Source organism: Melanostigma gelatinosum (genome assembly GCF_949748355.1).
Source record: "Melanostigma gelatinosum genome assembly, chromosome: 1".
Lineage (NCBI taxonomy): Eukaryota > Metazoa > Chordata > Actinopteri > Perciformes > Zoarcidae > Melanostigma > Melanostigma gelatinosum.
Window position 1 is genome coordinate 13,430,841 of NC_136634.1, and position 22,663 is coordinate 13,453,503.

Below are 22,663 nucleotides of genomic sequence, written 5' to 3' on the forward strand. Positions count from 1 at the left end.
AAAGTCAAATGAAAATGTGACTTGAAGGCAGACCCCAGGGTTGAATGGGGGGGAAAAAGGTCTGGTTTTACACATGTTTTGTCCAAGAAGCTATATTTTGCAACTGTTGTGGACAGAGTGCGTGTGCGTAGTTTATTTGTGTTTCCCGTATAACTGTCAGCAGATCTTAATTACGAGCAGTGACTACAATCGCATGCACTGACAACAGGAAGTGTGTGTTTGTTTAAAGGAGGATCTCTTGACAGAGTATCTGTGTTTATAGCATCTAGGCCCACCACTGTCATCACTAACCCCAACACACACACACACACACACACACACACACAAGCCATAAATGTCTTTAGTTTCTCATTAGAGTGAAATACCTCAGCCACCTCTGCTCTGCACTTCCTCAATCTGGGTCCCGTTCCACTTTCCTTATCTCTCCCCGTCTCACTCAAACTATCACATTGTCTGTTCCCTATCCCTGTCATCCCTGCTTTCAATTTTCCATCCCACTCTATCTCTTCTACACACGGTCGAATGGCTGTACCCTGGAAGAGAGGCTGGAACGATTAGAGGTCACAATGAGGTCCAACTAACTTGCTGCAGATGAAAAACACATATGGATGCATAAATACGCACACATGTACAGATGTATCACAGTATACAACGCATGACTCACACCATGCACACAAAAACTTCCAAACAAATCTGCAGGAAGTCTATTAATACTCCCCACACTCCACAAATATGCACTGAGACAGCCCGGCCTTCAGCACACTGTTTGTATTGTGCCTTCCTGCTCCAGTCCATCCATTTTTCTCACATTGCTCTTCATCTACGCTATCTCAGCATCAACTTCTTCATCTCCATATCATCTCCATCTCCCACTGAACTTCCTCCCTCCATTACTAGCTGCATGAAGATATGGAGTTTCTGGCAATAACCAGCCACAGATGTGAGGAGTCTTGAATGGTGACGGCGCTCATATGAGCGAGCAGTGGGACAACAGGTCTCTCTAATTTCCATCTTTTAGCAGAAGCCGTGGCTCTCAGACGCAGTGAAAACACCCACTGGATTTTTGCTCGGAGAGTCAGTAATGAGATTGTGGTGATGGGGGCTCAACCGAGCTCAATCTGCTGCTCGTTATGTTTGTGAATGTGACAGAAGAAAGAGAGTCTGAATGCATGTTTGCATGCAAGAGACAGCGTGTGTGGTTGCATTGCATGTGTATGTGCGTAACTGAAGGTAGGGAGAGAGAGAGAGAGAGAGAGAGAGAGAGAGAGAGAGAGAGAGAGAGAGAGAGAGAAAAGAGACTTGTGCTCTGCTCCAGTAAAAGTATCTGACTCATGCTGATGTTTATTATTGCGTATGACTCTGTGGTCCTCTCAGGAAGCCGCAGGAGCATTACTCATTGAACCAGACAGAAGATGGAGATTGAGTCCTTCTCCCCCTACATATTGAACCATCTATTCCTCTGTTTAAAGTAAATACTGGGAATCCTCACCATACTGTAACTCTCAATCTGCGGCGGGATAACGACTGTGATTTCTATTTACTGTGCACCGCATCGGACTGTGAGGACAGGAGCGCTGCTCTTTGACTGCCACATCAGAGATGTTTAGAGAAAACGCTAAGGCCAGCTCAGTGTCACATCTCCTATCTCGTGCTGTCATCGCTGGAAATAGAGGTGACACTCAGTAGATGGATCGGGATGTCTTGTCCTCATCCACCCCCCACCTGTAACTTCACTTCTTATCTGACAAAGGGGGGAAGGAGGAAAGTAGCATAAACAACCCGGCACACACTCCCCCTCCTCTTTTACATATTGAATTTCCCGGTGTTGACAAGTGCCTGCCAATATCTGTTTTATTGTGAATACAATTATTATTATGCTGTTCCTACAATTTTTCCACAGAGGTTTATAGTTTGCCTCTGTCAGAACCACAATCTGCTTGTATTTTCCGATAAAGGAGGTCTTGTTTATTGGGCAGTTGAGTCAGAACGTAATGGTAAAACAATAGCCTGATGACAATATTACAAATATCTGCACTGACAAGGATGGAGAGAAAGGAACAGCAATTGGCATATGCATCACTGTTAATGAAGCTTATATGTGACATTCAGGCCAATGAAGAACACGTTATTTGAAAGAGAAAGAAAGGGTGAGAGAGATAAAGTCATACACACGCACGGGGAGGGAGGGAGGGAGGGAGGGAGGCGAGGAACTACTTAGAGAGGAGACGCATCATGCAGTGGTGAAAGCAACATCTCCTAGTTGCAGTCCGACAGCACAGCAAGCAGTATTTTCCCATTTGTCTCGGAAACTGTCGTTCTGTGACGCTGCGATGTGGATTTACAAGCTCATTTTCGGACTCTTCGTCATCTCTTGTTCTGGTAAGTTTGGATAAAACCATTTTGCTCCATATCGTCTTCCACTGGGCTGGAGCTGGTGTCACAACACTGCGCGCCGTGCGAAAGTGACATGAGTTCGGAAAGGCTTTATTCGTATAACTTTATTGTGTTCTGTTGTATGGAGCAGTCCATACAATCGCTTTCTACATATTTAGAATGTATGGGGCAGTGCTTTGTTAACAAATATTTATATTAGTTATTTGTCCGATCTGATTCTAAAAATAAAGTGCAGTTTAAGTGGTTCGTAGTCATCATGTGAGCATTTCTTAAATTGGCCTTTCCTGGAAGAAAGACGAACACGATGCTTTTATCTGTATCGATCTAGCAGTGGCTTTTTAAACTCATGCTGTAGCGCAGTCGCTCCGTGCCAGAGCGCATATAAGGACGCATTAAGACGAAGTGAATGGATCGCGAAACGAGATAAATACTCTATATGATAAAGGAATAGATGCAGCCCCCTGTACCACAAAATCATCCTTTGAAAATGAAAATGAGTGCTTCAGGCTCTGTAGTTCCAACAGAGTGCGGTTTTTGCGGCTCGCTGAACACAAGTTGAGGATCGGACAAACACGATGCCTCCGGTCCTCTGCGATCCTCAGGTTGCTCACCACATCCCCGGACACCCAAATAGGCCGACTGCATCTGAACACGGTCCGCTCTGATGTGTATGTTGTTTACATGATGCGATTCCAAGAATCGTGCATAAAGACAGAGTGTTGAGATGGATAAAGGAGTTTCTTTGTTTGTATGTAAATTCTAATTCTGCAGAGAACCTGTTAACAACTGAGGCAACAGGAATCACTGATTCCCTTCATTCGTTTCAATGGGAGCAGTAATACACAACAACGCATTAAGTCTTGTCGATGAAGTTAAAGCAGACTAATTCACACATGGTATGCTGTTGCACAGTGTTCTCAGTCTACCTGCTCAGCAGCAGATTATCCACACTGCCTCGCAGACCACAGAGAGGGGTTTGCTCGTGTGTTTGAGTGCATGTAAATTCATTATTTATTTATTTTAATCAATAAACTTAATAATAATAAACCTTGTTTACCTTACCGGTAAAATGCAATTCTATGTTTTGTACATTCCATACATAATAAATTACTACCTAGCTGTAAATACTGCTGAATGTTCATGGACATGTTATGTAATTGTGTATCAGAGGGCAAAAGAAATGCACTCCAGGACTACCAGAGGACTGATGGTATACGGCTGGTTGTTGTGTCTCCCGATTCCTCTCCCCTGACCAAAAGCAAGAAGCTGAGCATGGGAAAGTGTGCCAAAGCCTGCAGTCGCAACAGACGACTTCCTTTCAGCTGCAGGTATGTTTGCTCTTATTCCTTAAACCTTTAAACTGCAGGGTGCTTCTTTGTAACATGGTAAAGTAAGTCTCCCACACTGTGGATGAATGGCTGTCAATACACAGTGATGGACTTTGTCTGTCTTGTTTAGCAGGCCTGCTTGCTGCTAATCATATTCATGTCTTTTTCACTCGTCCCCTTTTTCTCTCTTCTTCCTTTCCTTTCCTCCTTATTCTCCAGAGCATTCCTCTATGATCATAACAACAGGAAATGCCAGTGGCTGTCGTTTGACAGGAACTCACCAGCAGCTCAGAGCCAACAGGACTTCAACTACCAACTGTATCAAAAGAAAGGTGCCCTCTACTGTTCCAACTTTTTTCTTTACCAGCTGACACTATAGTGGTGTTTGTGTGCCCCCCCCTCCCCCCCCCCCCCACATCGCTACATAGTCTCAATTCCAATTAGCAGAAATGCTTCAGTCTATTCCCTGATGATTTAATATATGCATTACATAACTCTATAAATATATTTTCGGAGTGATTATTTGTTTTGATGCATCCCTAAGGAGCAAGTGAAGGAAGGGCAATACCCATTGTCCTGTTTATTGTGTGGCAGCACATTATGGTTCATTTCCTGTCATTACGTTTGTGTAAACGATGGAAGCCCCCATCTCACTTGAGCCTGACTGACCACAACAGTGAACATGCAAGCTGTGTAAGCTATTTTACTGGATCCAAATGTTTTGCACAAGATTAGGAAAACAGATTGCGCTTTTGGCATTGTCCCGTCCTTGTTAAGCTCAGCATTATAGCTGAACATGTCCTTCTGTCTGTTTTCTTCATCATCCATATACTGGCTATGTGTACACAACACTGCATTCAGGTTGTTGGCTCATCCCACTTACTCGCTGGCTTTTGCTGTCATCTCGTCTCTCTGCTGCTGTCTCTCCTCATCCTCTCTCTTTCAGACTATGTGAGGGAGTGCATTGTGGGTACAGGGGAGAGCTACAGGGGGCGGAGGTCGGTGACAGTGAGCGGGATCCTGTGCCAGGCCTGGGCCTCTCCTATTCCTCATGAACACAAGTAAGAATCTGATGTACTTTTCACCACAATATCAAACAAAGTAGTGTTGAAGCTGCTTCTTATGGTTCGTGACGGCCTGTTAGTGATACAATTAGCTAGTAGCTAGGGGCTAGTCTGTGTGTGTGTACATGAGTATGACATATTAAGGGTTGATTAGGCTCCTGGGAGCAGTCATTCATCAGAACTGACCTCGTTGTAACACTTTACACAGTCGCAGATCATTTCCTGCTGCGTCCATACTGTTTATCTAGGTGTGTGTGTGTGTGTGTGTGTGTGTGTGCATGTGTGTGTGTAATTTACTGGGATCATGATAATATCCAATATGCAGCCTTTGATTAAATTGAAGGTACATCCCTTCGCTAAATTCACAGATTAAGCACATTTTTCAATACGCAGGCATACTTTCTGATGCAGGGTAGCTCCCAGTTGAAAAAAGAGCCAATTAAGTGGAGTTTAAAGACAAAAGATGCAAGTGAGGCAATGCTTTCTAAAGGATTATGAAAGTTAAATTAGCACTGATCTTGAGTAATTGCCTGGTAAGCAACAAGACAACTGCATTCATCCCATAACATTTTTTTAAAGTATTTAGTCTCATATTGAATCTACTTGAGGTGTTGTGTATCTTTGGTGGAAAATGCAGTACGTTTCCCCATCATCTTCGTTAACATTAGAAAGACAGCAGTATTTTGTGTGAAGGGAGGACAATGGAAATGCCACTACAGTAAGGACAAAGTGTATCACTTGCCAATATTAATAACCATCAGAGAACCTCAGAAATGACACATACAGTACATTTCGTCTTAGACCTTTATTTTCTTTGAACCACATGCTACCTCCTTCCTTCTCCACTCCCCTCTTCTCAGAGGTATTAAATGACTTTCAAAGGCTTTGTAGTGAGATGTTGCTGCAGCAGATGAATCAAAGAGGGCAGTGTGCGTTTGTACCTCCAGTGAACCTGCTTTATCAGACTGCTGTTAATGTCTCTCTAGATCATGTAATTAAACCCAGATGCTTTGTATGTTTTATCAGTCTGCTTGGGAAACTCTGACACACACACACACACACACACACACAGAACAAATTGCATTTTAATCCATGAAAGGTTTCTCCTCTTTTTGGATTCCCTCGAAAAGGCCCTCTCATTTCTGTACCTGGCATTACCCACGCCACTGAAAGACTAGTTCAAAACTTTATCTTTTCATCATTATGTGGAAAAACACAGCTTGACTCAAAGACTACACGATGTCCGTCATTGCAACCGATGACTGCAGCCATGTGCTAGCCTGATGTAGAAGGTATGAGTCATTTGTCAGTGTGTTTACACTATATTCAGAACCAGCCTCATGGAAAACTAACATTGCTTCTACATATTAATGTGTTTTCTATCATTAATACCATCTTGACACTGACGGTTTGACCTTTTAGCGTTGCCATCAATTACTTTTACACTTGTTCATTTTCACATGTTTAAAAGGCAGGTCTCAGCCATCAGAGTTAAGCAGCAGCTCCCTCTCCAATGAGCAAACGAGTCGTCATTCTGTTACAGATGTATAAAAAGAGAACAGACTCTGTGACCTTTGGTGTTTTTCAAAATCAAGTTGCTCTGCATGCCAGCTGTATTTTTTGGCAACCGGTCTCGGTACATCTAACTGTTTATGTAACTGCTGCTCTGCTCCTGACAGATTCATGTCTAAGAGATTCAGGAAGAAGGACCTCAGAGGAAACTACTGTCGCAACCCAGACAACTCCACCGTCGGCCCATGGTGCTTCACCACTGACCCACGACCACAGCTCAGACACCAGGAGTGTGGCATACCACAGTGTGCACAGGGTAGGCTACACACACACACACACACACACACACACACACACACACACAAAATATGTCTGTATGTATCTGGGCAGACATTTATCTTAAAATAATGTCCATTCCACATTGCAAATTGCCGCACCAATTCGTGCTTGATAGTCTGAAATGAGCTGCAGCAAATTAGGCAATCACACGTGCGTTGGACGAAGCAACGCTGGCTCTAACTGTGCTCAACTCTACATCTCCATGTGTATATGTGTGTGGGGCACAGGTTTTCCTTGTTTGCGTAGGCTAGCTGCAGCCGTTTCCAGGTGTGTGGCTCAGTTTATGCTGTCCTCTCTCATTCCATCAGGTTCAGGTTTTGTAAATGGTTTGAACCTAAAGAGGCTGGGGCTGGAATGTTAGAGGATATTAATCCCCTGTCGTCTCCTATGGATAACTTGTTTGCTACTTTATCCATCCCTGTGGCACAAGTAGAAGGTAACTGCTGAGTTCGAGTTATGAGTAAGTATAAGAAAAACATGATGGAAAAACACTTTCCCATTGGTGATTCAGCCACATTCAGCCAGTATTACAGGCATTGATGTGTCCCTGAAGAAAGGGATGATAATGACCTCTGTTATCTAATCCCTGGGGATCCATGCTGTCAGATGGGGTTGTTTCCTCTGCATGTATGACACTGGATCACCTTAAATGAGGAACCAGCCGATACGACAGGATGGGAATCCTTTCTTGCTCTCCAACTCACATATGGTGTCTCACTGGGTTATCACAAGTTGTACAACATAGCTTTTTATTTTGATAGAGCACCTGCGTTCATTCAGAAGACAATTACTGGAAATGGTTCACTAGAAATGAGCTGGTCCTAATAGGAAACATACACACGGACACGCAAACATGGTGTGCGCAAACACACATACACACGCAGCCAGTGGTATTAAATATGCAGTGGACTCATAAACATCTGTTTCTAATCTGCAAGCTCTCTGTTGTTTACACTTGACAGTGTGTACTAGTCACCATGCAAAACACGGTCCCTTCTCTACATCTAAGAGATCATTGCCATTACTAGTGTGAGACACAATAAGTGCGTCCATACATTAAGTGTATCTGTATAATGTCTGAACTTAAAGGAGATCTATCACCTACTTATGGAGGGTTTTATTGCAAAAATGTTGCATTACCATTTAAGGACAGAAAATCATGACCTAATATGTATAACATTGGATAATCTACAATGTACACGTTCATTGCTTTGTCAACCATATACTACTTAAAGTGATTCATTCATTTTCATTCTGTGCTCTCAATTTATTTGGGAGGTTCTCTTTTTTGTTAAGTGAATTTCTGGTAGTTTGGTTCTGTGTTCCTCTCTAAGCTATTGCTCTGTGTTTGTGGGTGTGTGCGTCTGTGTGTGCATGTGTGTGTAGTTGAGTGTATGAACTGTAATGGGGAAGATTACAGAGGACCCATGGACCACACAGAAAGTGGAAAGGAATGCCAGCGCTGGGACCTGGATGATCCACACAAACACCTGTACCACCCCAAAAGGTAATTCACACACACACACACATGCATCTGCATCACTCAGCATGACATTCAATTGTGCATGCTCAATCACACTTAAGTCCACACACATGGATATATATAGTTTAATAGCAACGTGTTTGATGAGAATACGTTATGTGACAGTACGTTCACACAATCATTTCCTGAGGTCATGGTGCACTAGCTCTAAAGTGATTTGGAGTCAGCCAGTGCGTCTTTCCCTGAAGGAATGCCATCAGAATCCAATGTGTCATTTTATGTTTTTAGCAGCATTATGCTGGGAAAACTCTTAGTTCTCACTTAATTGGCCCAAATTCCGTTAAGCTCTCAATACATTATAAAGAAGACTTGTGTCCAGCCATAAGATAGACTTATAGCTATTTTAGGCAGGCCATATATTTTAGTCTCTATTATGATTCCTCACATGATGCTTGTTGGTGTATGTGCATGTCTGCTGTGTGCGCGTGCCTCTGCGTCAAGAGAGTGCTCCAACTAGTCATATAGCAGGTGGTCTGGATTAGTAGGGTCTCGTTAACACGTCCTTAATCATCCCAGTGTTTGTGTAAACGAGGTCCCAGACTGCTGATAGCGCTAATGCAATGAGAGGGTCCCACAGCCTGATACTGCATGCCTGGATGCTGCAGGCTTGGAGGGATGTGGGACTTTGGGATGACTTACTGTAGAACACCTGTAGTGGGGCAGCCTATTATCTCCCTCTGAACAGATTCACAGATGGATTCCTTGTACCATCCCAGTTATACCATCCCAATTAAGTTGTATCACTACAACTTAATTGCAAGTAAGCGAGTTGGGCTATGGGTTGTGCAACAGTGTGATAGTTGTTAAGTGCAACGTTTTTCATTCATATCTCACATCTTGTCTGTACATTAAAGTTGTTATACTGCATGTTTTGCATTAGGTACCCTGACAAGGGCCTGGATGATAACTATTGTAGGAACCCAGACGCACGCCACAAACCCTGGTGCTTTACCATGGACCCACACACACCCTGGGAGTACTGCAACATCAGAGTTTGTGGTAAGCATGCATGTGTGTTTCTTTGTGTGCGGCTGAATGGCATGCATGTTAAGTGGAAGTCTATGCATAAAGTGTGACTGAAGGCACCAGCATTTACAACTTCCTGTACCTTTTATTTTACCATTCCTCTCCCTCTCATTGGCTTAAGCTATGGAATACACACACACACACACACACACACACACACACACACACGCACACACACTCAGTTCCCGTCTTTGGTTTGGCTCTGTTATGTCTTCTCTAATAGCCCGAATATTTATTTTCCCTCTGGACTGCTGTTTATTGTTCTATGCCAGCTCGTATGTGTGTTGGTCAAACTGGACTGGCCTCAGTTACGGCTCCACATTAACCTCCTGTTACACATGCAGACACAACACCTGGGTCACACATACTACAAGCAGATCGCTTTCATTACACCTCACACACTTAGCGTAAGCAGTGCGATTGATGTGTAAGAGCTAGGTGTATGTGCCACGCCTTTGTGTTTTGGGTGTCTATACTCAGCAGTGCATCATGCTCTTAGTTGACCTATAATCAGTGACGAGTCCCTGAGACAGCCACTGTGGTCCTCAAGAACATAAAACAGAGAGAGCCCTAGTGTTATTGTTGGGTTCAGCTCCTTTCTCCGGGGTCTGTGACGGGCCTGTTTGCCTGCTAAAATCATCAGCAATCCTGGCACCATGTTTACTAGATGGCACTCCTCCATGTTGACCCAGTGATTCACTATTCCCCTCTTCTCTTCCCCCTAGAAAAATTCTCTCTCTCTCGCTCTCTTTCTCTCTCTCTCTCTCTGATATGAGAGTTTGATGGGAACAGACCAAGTTTACGACCCAGTTAGTCTTAATCAAAACAAGGCGGAGAGGAGAGAGACAAAGTGCTCTTTTGTCAAGGCCTGCTCTTTTGTTTACTGTCGCAACTAGTGCATATCTATTTTTAGACATATTGTATGGACAGAAAATGTCTGTTTTAGAGTCTTGAAGATCTGCAGCCTTGCACATTGTAGGATGCAATCACACACAATGTGCAGGCTTATGAACTGGTGTAACTTGTGCGTCATGAACAGCCCTTCTATAAAGAAAAGTAGAGCAGATAAGACCCCCTGCCTTGTTTTTCCAATTCTGTCCATATCAGCCTCATTACACTGTGGGTCCTCTAAATCCCTAGAGTGAGCTGTTCTGGGGAAAGCAGGTGGCCAAGACATTGAGGCTATTTAGCCATTCAGCATGTAAAAAGTATTGTCACACTAAGTGTGCTGGATAATTTGCTATTCATTATTTGTTTGTAATTGTTTTTACATGTACAACAATAACATGTTCTTAACCAGATAAAGGGAAGTGTCTCATGTAACCCTCATGTAAACACTCTAAGACCCAAGGGTGCTGACAGTAGGCCAATTGATTTGGGTATCACCTCTGATCAGAGCAAATTGGACTGCTTCATGTTAACAGTTTGGAGATAAAAATCCATTGTGTGATTTTATTTTTTTATATGACCAGAGTTGAGAGCTCTAGATCACGTGTACGAGTGTGAGAAATAATAATAGAAGGCAAATGGAAAATGTGTATTGTGTGCCATGCGTGTAATGTAGTGTTATTATTCTCTAATCTATAGTTAGGTTCATCGAGGTTTCAGTGCAGTGCCACAGTTCATCTGCAGTTCACCTCCAACTCTGTCTGCAGTTCACAGTCTCCCACATCTCTCCATCCACCATTTAAAACAAATTTGGCATTTGTCCACGTCTTTGCAAATCGCAGCTTAAATTTACAAGCCAAACTATTTTTGTTAAATGTCTTTTTCTGTTTTGGTACAATCACATGTAAACATTCGTGCTGACATGGTTAGCTAATCATTTTTTAGTGTTGTTTTCTGCATTTATCTGTGTTTTTATTCTGTGTTTCAAAGGTCATTAAGTGAATGTGTTTTTTTTTTTTTTTAAAGGGCGGCATTCGAAGCAAATGTACGGTAGTTATTTGGGGGTTATGTTGAAACACCTTTTATGTTTCAGCTATAACACAACATGATCTAGTGTCATTACTTGTATTTTTATTACCCTATAAAACCTGTGTAAACTTGGGTTGTTAGAAAAAGGCTGAATAACTATGTCGAGACCTTAATCAAACTATTTCCTATATCCAGGTATTCACGCTCATTCAAATAATTTGAGTAAATATAAACATGCTTTATGTTATCTTTACCAAAGTCACCCACCCCTTAATATATGTTTGCTATTTTACAGAAACGTCTCCTAAAAGTAATGTGGTGGAAACAACCGAGTGTTACCAGGGCAGAGGAGAGGGATATCGGGGGACAGTAGACGTGATGCCCACTGGGCTTCACTGCCAACGCTGGGACTCTCAGTACCCCCATAACCACACATTCATACCTCAAGCCTACCCCTGCAAGTGAGTCAGACTCTCACATAAGACAGCCATCCACTCACTCACCCACCTGCATGCACTTATATCCAAGCAGATTACAGGATGACTTTATCTGTGTTTTCCAGAGACTTGAGCGAAAACTACTGTCGCAATCCAGATGGCCAAGAATTCCCGTGGTGCTTCACTACGGACCCAAGGGTCCGCACGATGTTCTGCACCAACATCCCGCAGTGCGGCACCCAAAACAAGCCCATCATTGGTGAGAGAAGTTATTTTACGCCCAAAACTGCAAGGAGAAAGCTGATTTTTACTCCCAAGCAGAGAATTAGTCTATATTTTTATATGTTGTGGACGAGTTCACATGAGACCCTGTAACCACACATATTGGCTTGTAACCACGTATTCTTTGTCCCAGCGGAGTACTGTAGCACTATAGAACTGTGGGAAGGACTGACCACCTCGTCTCACACAAACAAGCTCTGACAGCAGCTCACGATCGTCAGGTCTCACTGGACAGTGAAAGATGGAGTGGAAGGATCAGTGCTGGATGGGAGTTTTTCTGGGATAGCAAGAGATTTGGAAGTAAAATATGTAGATCTAAGACTGAGTACAGAAATGCAAATTTACCAAGGGATCTTAGAGACATGTGTTCGAGAGTATGTAGCCTTGCATTGGGATTACAAACCCCCTCTGAGGTTGTATTGAGGGTTGAATACGTTCCCATAAAGAAATGAGATGCAGGGTGACTTCAAAACCTTATTTATGGCCCATGTTTTTCTAAGGCATCGTTGTGGACGACTTATTTGTGTTCCCAGCCCAGTGTATTTTAGATCCAATGACAACCACATTAGCTCAGAAACCAGGGGTTGTTTTTATTCTGCTGCGCATAACACTTTTTTTAATAGTTTGTAGGACTGTGACTGTACAACAATACTGTATGGCAAAAATGTGCAAAAACTATTGTGTATCTTTTTAAGATCTGCGCCATTGTGTTTTAGGTTTGTCCGTCCAGTTTGTCCGTCTTGAGGGAATTTCTTCAATTTTGGCACAAACGTCCTTTTAAGGGCTTTCTCCTATACTAGTTTGCACAGCCTCGATTCCGTTACTCGTCTTTTCTCCTTGCGTCTTACTCCCTCCTGCATGAGATGGAAGTTGAGGAGGCGAGGAAGAGGCATGAGGAGAGAGGAGTCGAGGCAACAGGCATTTAACGGATGAGTTAGGACAATGTTTAGAAAAGTGTAGCATTCAGTGTGTTGTTGAAAGCATTTGTAGTCCAGACATATTAAAATAAAAGTCCGAATTTTCTTTTAAAAATCAGCTGGTGCGGCCTATATACCGGCGCGCTCTATAGTCCGGAAAGTACGGTAAATATGAGTTGTGGCACACCTGCATCAGCTGTCCATTGTGTTATTATACCGCTGTACTTTATGATCTCAGATGAGCATAACGGTGTTCATGACAACTTATATATTTACTTTTATTTCAATTCACAACATGGTATAATGCGATAAGAATGGCCAGATGTCCTAAATGTTTATTTAACTCACACATGTTGTAGCTTTCATACATTTTATTGTGTGAAGCACTACAAATATTTGTATAAAAAGTGCTGCACAAATAAAGAGTGAGATATATTTTACATATGATTGAGTGATATATATCGTAAGGGCCATTGACTCAAGGATGAACTGATTCATTTTAGTGGTCAAAGGTCAAAGTCACTGTGACCTCATGTCCTTCCCATTCGCGTGATATCTCACGAACGCTTGAGCACATTTCTTCCAATGTGGCACAAATGTCCACTCAGACTCAAAGTTGAACTGATTAGATTATGTTGGTCAGACCTCACAAAACAGCATAACTGATGAATTCATGTGCTAATTTTGACAATTTCAGACAAACGACTCGTTAGACAAAAGGGTGAAGTGATAACAGTTTGGATAGAGATGTATGTAAACTGCAACGTGACTGGTTGGCGGAAGCATTGTCTCATTTTATTTCTTTTTTTTGTCCAAATCCAGACTGCTATGAAGGCTTTGGGGAGAATTACCAAGGAGAGCAGTCAAGGACGAGATCAACCCTGCCCTGTACTCCCTGGAGAGACCACAGCAACAGGTCAGCCGACTGGATCCCTGCTTCTTTCTAACCTAATAACATTTCCAAACCCCTCCTATGATGTACAAAACAGACCTGCACCATCAATCAGACAAGTGCCTCTGCCTAAAATAGACATCAAGACACAGCTCCAGTAAATGTAACCCATGAGAGAGAGTCTAACACAGTATAGAAGTTATTTAAAAGCTCAATGGGATCAAAGAAAACCACTGATAATAAGCAGAAAATTCATGTTTCATGGGTCTCAACAGTAGAACGATTTATTTAGCTCTTCGTGATACAAGCTTATGCTTCACAGCCTCAATGTGCATGAAAATGTGTCTGTATTTTTAAGAATCATGTCTGGGAACCTGAGACGTGGTGGTTAGTGCGGGAGGCGCCCTATTCGTGACCTCCATTACATGTTATTGTTGTTGTTAGCGGATCAAGTCAGGCCTCTTGTTCCTCAGAGGAGAAAACGGTTCCTGCGGGTGCTGTGACTAGTCTCTCCAGCATCTTCTAATGGCTAGAGAAGTGTTTCCCTGAAGATGACCTAACTCAGCAGGAATGACTCCGAGTGATAACTTGGCAGGGGGATATTCACTTCACTCCTCACCTTTGACCCCAAACCCCTCCTTTGTAGGAACACTTCAAAGCCAATCAGCTCCACCGCTTGGCTCCTGCTCAGGGGTCAAAAGTCAGGGTTAGGAGACACACCGAGAGCTGGCTGTTATGCTAGCTGCTAGAAACACAACACACATTGGATCGCTGTGATTTGGTACCCGGCATCCTTCTCCTTGATATTGCTTTTACACTTCTCCACCTTATCGGTCAACGAATTCAGTGTGGGAAAGAGTTCGGTTTGTGGTTTTAAAATTATTTTGAGAATACTCTGATGTGTGGGATATGTCTGCACGAGCATGTATTAGATATGCAAGTGTAGGTGGGTGCATACTGTCTCAGTGAGTAATTCCTTCGCAAATTACCTCCTTATCTTGTCTAGAGGGACAGAGTTTATACAGCTGTGTAGTTTGACTGTTCAGATCCTATCTGGCAAAATTTGTTCAGCTTTTACTAATGGTTATAAATCACTAGCAAATCCTTTTTAGCTTCATCAACAGCTGGATTATCTGCTTAAAGGGGGAAAAAACTTCCTTTTGTTTTAAAAATGGTCTTTTGGGCTTGCTGCATGTTGATAAAAGATAATTGGATCTTTTGTGATTGTGTGTTTGTCCAGTGGCGAGAGGGGCATGCTGATGGCTGGCCTGGAGGGAAGCTACTGCAGAAACCCTGATAAAGACAAACATGGTCCCTGGTGTTACACCAACAACTCTGCCATTCCCTGGGACTACTGTAATGTAAAACCATGTGAGTGCAACAAGGGAGTGTGTACATTCAAGTCACACACAATCACATATGGTGACACACAGTCAGGGAGAACAATCTGTGAGCCTGTGAAATATTTCATTCTTCAAACATATCTACAGTATAGATATGTTTGTACTGTGTCTGGTTGACTCACACACACATGCTTTATTTGCAGTGTGAGCCAGACTCATCGTGTGTGTGTGTGCATGCATGTGTGTGTGTGCACGGAATGCTATTTTTTCTACTATTAGACATATTTTCAAAGTTCCAGTAATGTTGCAAAGGCAATGCAATGCAGTGTCATGTAAGCTGCATGAACATTCAAGAATAATGTAATGTTGACATGCAATTAGTGGATCCTTGATGTTTACTTTGATCGATTACACAACATAAGCTGGTTATGAGAGCATGCTTATTAAGTTTCAGACTGGTTAGCATAAATGGTAAATAGCCACAGCTTGCAACCACATACTGTGGTATGGTTTTTTTAAGGCTTGTTACATTTAATTAAATCCTTGCAGATCTGAAAAAAAAATGATTGTGACATGACAGACAAATACGAGGCCCTTGTGGACAGCGTGCAATTTACACCCCTGTGTGAGGTCGCCTCTTTTCTTGCATCAGTTAATACTCCCTGATCCCTTGTTTGTCTCCGATACTTTCTGCAGGTGATGCTTCGCAGAACACCATTCCACTGGGTGAGTGTCTCCGTCTGCTCGTCTGTCTTTCTGTCTTTCTGTCTTTCTGTCTGTGTTTGCGAGTGGCTCAGCTGCTGATCTGTATTTGATAGCCTCCAAGGCTAGTAGTGGTGTTTTCAGAACCCCGTGGAGTCCTTTTTATGTCCAGCTATTATAGTACGTAATCATGTTGTCATGGTGGCATCTGTTTCTGTGTTTGTGTTGGACTCATTTTGCTGCACATCATAACTCAAGAACAGAGGATGAACCCCTCAATCTCTTGACATATAGAGTTCAAATGACGCCCATGTGCTATATGAACACATTCAATAAGTACCTTAATTAATGGCCTCATCACAATGACTGGTTGTGTTTTATATATAATGATTATCATAGCGGATCATTAGGCAGCTCAATCGCCTCTTGTTTTGCAACTGTGTAAACAGAATGTCACCATTAACAGTATGTCTGTGCCTGTGAATGCATGTATATGTCATCAATTAAATGCATGGCATGAGGAATATCAAAATATTTGTGTGTGCGTCTCTGCTTTTCCAGGTGAACTGTCCTCTGTGTGGTGTTTTGTCCATAAAAGAACCAGGATTGTGGGAGGAGGTCCGGTGGGCATATCAGACGGCAGCTGGATGGTCAGCATACAGAAAGGGTACGGCGGTGCATTTAATATTCGACACATTTGACTCTACCACTGATGAAGAACAGTTGAACATCCTGCATTTAACCCATCCTAAAGCATTTAGGACTGCACTTCTACCTTTGTCAAGTTTTAGACATGAAAGCCATTTTGTCATGTGGTTCTATGGACTAACAGTATTGTTAGTTTTTCATTGCACTATAGTATGACCCTCTCCTCAAATTGTACATACTTGGGTAACAACCTTTGTGATTTCCCAACGTAGATTTCAACTTTGACAGGACTAGATCGTATATGGTATTTCACAGCTTTCCTTGATATGTTGTTTGTGTTTTGTGCTCTTTCCAGGTCGCAGCACTGGTGTGGGGGTTCACTCATACGAGAGGAGTGGGTGCTCACTGACAGACAATGCTTCTCCTCATGGTAACTTAAATGTTCGCTGTCTGTTAATGCCATTTCTTTGCTTTTACTTGAACCTTGAACTGTTGGAGCATTTTGCTTCTTTACCCTCTGTGTATTACATGTATTTGTATGGTTATGTATTCTCGTACCTTACTGACTCTCTTCAGTTGCTCTTTCCGCTTCTGACCTTGATGAGAGAGTGCAGTCGCTTTGCTGCTTGCTCTTGCCTCTGCTTACCTCTGCTTGCATTTTCTTGCATTTTCTTGCTTCAATTTGCCAGATATATCACATATATCTTGCCAGATATATCACATATATCACTCTTCAACGTTTGAGTGAAGACAAATCCAGAAAGTCGTCGAGCTATTTGGATTGTTAGCTAATGCTAACTAGCAGCTAAGTTAAAGCTAAGTAGCTGCAAGATGCCTCCCTTCTCCACGGATGACTACTACAAACTCCTACAGAAGATTGCAGTCCTGGAAACAAAAATCCACCGACTAGAAGTAAACGTGGAGGTAAATGGACTGTGTGGGAATGATACCACTCTACCATGGACTCAAAACACTGGACAAACGCTAGCTAAGACACAGCTAACTAGCACAACCAGGCCTACCAAGAAACAGGAGGAGAGAGCAGATAATGAATTTTCGGATGGTGGTCCTCCCTGGAACTCTCTCGGTGCAAAGCCGAAGAGAGAATGTGTGGGAGGATGACTAACAGGCAGAGCCCAGCGCCCTGAGATTTGTGATGCGACTGGCTGGCCTGCACTAGCACACAGGAAGAACTCCTCCTCAACCCCTGCACCCAGACGGACAAAGCCAAGGACAGCTGAGGAAAGTAAAACCTGCAAAACACCTCCACAACAACCAAGCCTACAACTTCAAAACAGATTTGCTCCATTGATTTGCTAAATCATCTGATGACCTGGATAAGCAGCTATCTCCTCAAAGCGGGGTCAGAACTGAGAGTCAATGTGAGAGTAAAAGGCCGCAGGCAAAGCTAATGACTGGGCCTGAGACTCTGATTGTTGGTGACTATGCTGTAAAAGATGTCAGAAAACTATGCAGCAAGAACACCAAAATACTCTGCTTTCCGAAAGATATGGTCTCTGACATGAGAGACAAAATCCTGGACATCGTGGCTGACTATCCCACAGCGAAAAACATCATCGTGCATACAGGAAGCTGTGATATTGTGAAACAACAGTCTGAAGTTCTGAAGCGAGACTTTATTGATCTGTTAAACACAGTCAGCTCTGTCAAGGCTGAGGTGTTCATCAGTGGCCCTCTTCCACCAGTCAGAGGAGGAGATGAAGGATTCAGCAGGCTGTTTGCACTGAACGAATGGCTGTCAACTGCATGTACTGACCATTCAGTACATTTTATCAACAATTTCTACCTTTTCTGGGAGCGTAGACATCTTGACTGTGTTGTTATTGTTGGTGATTTTAATATCCATGTTGATAATCCCCAGGACAGAGAGTCTATAGAACTATGTGGTGTCCTTGATAACTATGATCTGACTCAGCATGTGACAGGACCCACCCACAACAGGGGGCACACTCTGGACCTAATCATCACCAAAGGTGTAAACATTTCCAAGGTTGCTGTGATTGATGTTGCACTCTCTGATAATTTCTGTTTTCTTTGAGAGTGCAATCTCCTTGCACACAAATGTCCAAACCAAGGTTGTGACAAAGGGTTACCTCTCTGAAAACACCAGTGAACTATTTATTCAGAAGTTCTCCTCCACACCAGCCCTCTCTTGCCTCTCAGTCAATGAGCTTGTAGATGGCTTCAATTTTAAAGTAAAAAATATTATTGATGCCATTGCACCCACTAAAGTGAAGGTTGTCTCGGGTAAGCAAAGATCTCCTTGGAGAAATGCTACGCTGGTCAAAATAGAGAAACAAGAGTGTCGGAAAGCTGAGCGCAGTTGGCGAAAAACTAATCTCCAGGTTCACTGTGACATCTATAAAGAGAGACTTCGCAATTATAATTTGGAACTTAGAAATGCAAGGCAGTCATTCTTCTCTGACATCATAACCAAAAACAAGAACAATACACGCGCCTTATTTGCTACCGTCGATAGGCTAACAAACCCTCCAGTGTCGGTAGCTGCTGAGCTCCAATCCACTTGGGCATGCAATCAATTTGCCTCCTTTTTTACTGACAAAATTCAGAAAATTAGACAAGCAGTCAGTGCCTCCACATCAACCACAGGATATGTGTTGTCCCGATCTCTGAATAACATCCATTCAAATATCATGACACAATTTCATTCAATCGACCGTAGAAGCCTAGAAGACATTATACTACATCTGAAGTCATCCTCCTGCTGCTTGGATATTCTACCAACACACTTTTTCAAAAATATTTCAAACTGCATGACCACTGATCTCTTACATATTGTAAACACATCCCTTCTCTCAGGTGTCTTCCCACAAGCCCTAAAAACTGCAGTTATTAAACCGCTCCTAAAGAAAGCTAGTTTAGACTCCGCAACGATGAAAAATTATAGGCCAATATCAAACCTCCCATTATATCACGCAGATAAACGCAGATCGTCAGAGATCTTTTCCAGACGTGGTTTGTGTGCGAGTAATTGCAGAATTGCGGCAGTGTATGGTTGATTGCGTGCAGCGTAATGTCTCAGGGAGACATCAATTATTGTTTCAATGTATGTTTTAAATCTCCTTTACTTTTGCCTTTATGCTTTTAATGGTTTCATGTGAAGCACTTTGAATTACCTTGTTGTTGAAATGTGCTATACAAATAAACTTGCCTTGCTTTGCCTTGCTACTGTCTCTCCAGACCAGTCTGAGAGAGTAATATATATGGAATATTTTGTTAAGTATGAACTCTGTCTTCAGTGTTTCAGACCTCAGTGAGTATCGGGTGTGGCTGGGAGTCTCAGATATTCGAGAAGGCGCTCCTGACTGGTCCAAGAGACAGGAAGTGAACATAGCTCATGTGATATGTGGTCCTGAGGGCTCCAGTTTAGCCCTCATAAGGCTGTCTCAGTAAGTACCTTGAAAAATAATGTCAAAGATATATTGATATACTTTAAACGTGTGTGTGATGTTGAGCGTTGCACTTTCTGTGTTCATTAAATACGTCCAGGCCTGCCCTCCCTGCAGACAATGTCCATACACTTCAGCTCCCCGTGGCAGGGTGCTCAATCCCAGAAGGAACAATATGTAAAATGTATGGATGGGGGGAGACAAAAGGTACTGATATTTTATATTCTACATTGACTAAGGCTGTTGTGTATACTCCCCAGGTCTGTAATATATTGCATTTATATTCTCCTGCAACAGTGCTGGATTATTCTGAAGGTACAAAAGTATATTGTTACACAGCCCTCTCTCAAATCATTGGTTGCCATATAGCTTAGGGTCAGTACTGCTTGTTGGGTGGCTTGATATACAGACGGGACCACGGAAGATTGATATGTTTCATAAAATGTGCCATGAAATCTGTATAAACCATTCAGACTTCCCTCCCTGCTTTTGAAAATAGAAAATATGCTGAATATGATAGGGCACTAAATTATATTTAATTTCTATTACAAGATCATGGCAAAAATGTGGGAGTTCTACAATATAATGATGGCATTTGAATTGCATATGCTACAACAGATCAGAGGCAATAAAGAGCAACCTTTAACTCTTACAGGCACTGGCCATGATGACGTACTGAAGGCGGTCGACCTGCCCATTGTCAGTAATGTGAGGTGCAGAGAGATGCACAGAGGGAACCTCCACATCACCAACACCAAGATCTGTGCAGGAGGCAGGAGGAATGAAGGAGTGTGTGAGGTAAACTGTTACTTATTCATATTTATTTTCCCAATGAGGTGTTTTATCATTTAAACATGAGGCCAAATAAAGTTTCAGTGATCAGAAGGAAAACTTCACACTGGAGTTCAAATGGTGCGTCCTTGTCCTTGTCGGTAAACAAAAACAGGCCTTTAGACATTTGGATGAAGCACTTGTACCCAGTGTGAATTTATGAGTATATTTCAAAAGCTCAGTTTGATCCACATCTCAAACAAATGTTGTTTGAATCCATCGGCTTAGTTTTCAGTCTGTTGTAAATAGGGCAGCTGGAGACTGTTTCTCTGAATTTCATCAGCGACCAAAGCCTTGGCTTTGTGGTTTCTAGCTTCAGAGGAGAACTATCCATGTTCACAAATAATACTGTTGCTGTCCGGCACTAAGAGCTTAAAAAGGCATTTTGTTTCCATTTAACACTGTCATAAATTCAAACAGTGATGTTAGCCATAGCTCAACCAGCAACGTACAAACATATGCAATCTATTTCCTTTGCAGAGGGATTACGGCGGTCCCCTTGTGTGTCAGGATGGTGAGATAAGGGTTATCGTGGGAGTGAGCGTTCATGGCAGAGGCTGTGCTCGGGCCAACCAGCCTGGCATCTTCATCAATGTGCCATTCTACACCCAGTGGATCTACAAGGTCTTCAAATATTACCCCAACCCTGAGATCGTCTAGAGACTTAATCGAGAATGAAACAGAACCAGGGGACTAGATCAAACCTAGAGTCTCTACTTCTGTAAATCCAGCTGTGCACTCAGGATACCTGGTTTTCATGCTGTCCATATCTGCATAGCCCACAGACCAATAAACAACCTAATCAGAGCACTCCTAATAGATGAATGTATGAGGAAACACTGTGATTTAAACAGATACCTTGAGTTGAAAGCAGACCATTTGGTTTCATCAATTTGTCATGGTTCTCTTTTGGTAGCAAATCCACCAGAGTGGCATGTGTGTATGTGAATACTCTTGATTCCTGGTTTTACTTGAATGTTTTAACACCAAAGTGCAGTGATTCAGCCGCTCCTTTTGTAGAGTACATCAATGGGCCACTTAGAAAACTATCCAGTGGTAGGACAATGTGAAGGGCACTCTTGTCAAGTAAGGGGGCCGAGATGAAGTGGTCCTTACTGTACATAGTATTTTAATGAGTGTATCTGTGACACTCTGAAGGTAATTTGGGTCTTATAGATCTATAACAAGAGAAATGAATGTTGTGTTAATCAGATAAATGACATGCTGTACGGAAACACCAAAATTAACTCCATTTTCAGTATTGTAATGTTATCACAAAGCCACTGACTGTATATATGAATGTGCTCTTTACATTTTTTGTAGATGAAAGGAATTTACGGCTGGTCAGCTTCATAGGATATGATTAAATAGCAGAAACATTCATGGAACATTCATGTGTACACACAAGTTCTTTCTATACAAAATCAAATATTTCCTTCAACTTATGTGTTAATTCATTGAATGTGTGTGTAGTTATTCTGCAGCAGTGTCAGTATGCAAAAATAAAACTGCAGAAGGGTTTTGTGTGTGTGTGTTTGTGTGTGTGCGTGTGTGTGTGTGGTTGAGCCTCAGCTGAATGAATTATCATCTCCCCCCCACACTCAACTGCAGTATGTTTGTATAAGAGTGAGAAAACATTTCTGTTTGTATGTGTGTGCACTGAAAGATGCTGCAAGCTGCTATATTCTACAGGTTGTACAGTACTGTCTTCTGTTTTCTCAATAATGTACATTCAATATAAATTCCATGTCATCTTATCCAATATGCTAAATGTTAAACCCAATTTCAGCAATTATTTGAAATGTTTTATGATGTCTGTCACTATATTAAATGTTTTTTTTAATCTATGAGTTTTGTTTTCATGTTTTAAATGTTGCATTCTTTGAATGTTCTGAATGCAAATATATATCTTCTCGGCCAGTTCGCCTGCTTGTTGAAAAGTTAAGTCAAAGCTGTTGTGCTTCCCTACCAGAAGATGGCACCACAGTAGCACAGAGGCTATTCGTCTTGGAAATCTTACCTCACTCTCTTTTTCCTCGCGCTCTCTCTCTCTCTCT

General features: G+C 42.3%; 1 protein-coding gene across 1 annotated transcript; it reads left to right on the forward strand.

Annotated features, from left to right (window-relative positions):
- The first annotated feature begins 2,284 nt into the window (after nt 1-2,284).
- Nucleotides 2,285-22,412, forward strand: hgfb (hepatocyte growth factor b). Its single transcript, XM_079295287.1, has 18 exons — nt 2,285-2,379; nt 3,563-3,722; nt 3,942-4,054; nt 4,669-4,783; nt 6,466-6,614; nt 8,024-8,144; nt 9,061-9,179; nt 11,419-11,584; nt 11,686-11,819; nt 13,582-13,675; nt 14,892-15,022; nt 15,691-15,720; nt 16,258-16,363; nt 16,700-16,774; nt 19,626-19,775; nt 19,876-19,982; nt 20,431-20,573; nt 21,087-22,412. Exons 1-18 carry the CDS (start codon nt 2,331-2,333, stop codon nt 21,264-21,266), a joined length of 2,142 nt encoding a protein of 713 aa, XP_079151413.1. The 5' UTR covers nt 2,285-2,330; the 3' UTR covers nt 21,267-22,412.
- Nucleotides 22,413-22,663: the final 251 nt, after the last annotated feature.

Excerpts from the sequence above, each read along its gene's own strand:
- hgfb (XM_079295287.1), top strand. The coding sequence starts at position 2,331 with ATGTGGATTTACAAGCTCATTTTCGGACTCTTCGTCATCTCTTGTTCT. Across the intron at positions 19,776-19,875 it reads GCCCTCATAAGGCTGTCTCA|GCCTGCCCTCCCTGCAGACA; the intron begins GTAAGTACCTTG and ends AAATACGTCCAG. Across the intron at positions 19,983-20,430 it reads TGGATGGGGGGAGACAAAAG|GCACTGGCCATGATGACGTA; the intron begins GTACTGATATTT and ends TAACTCTTACAG.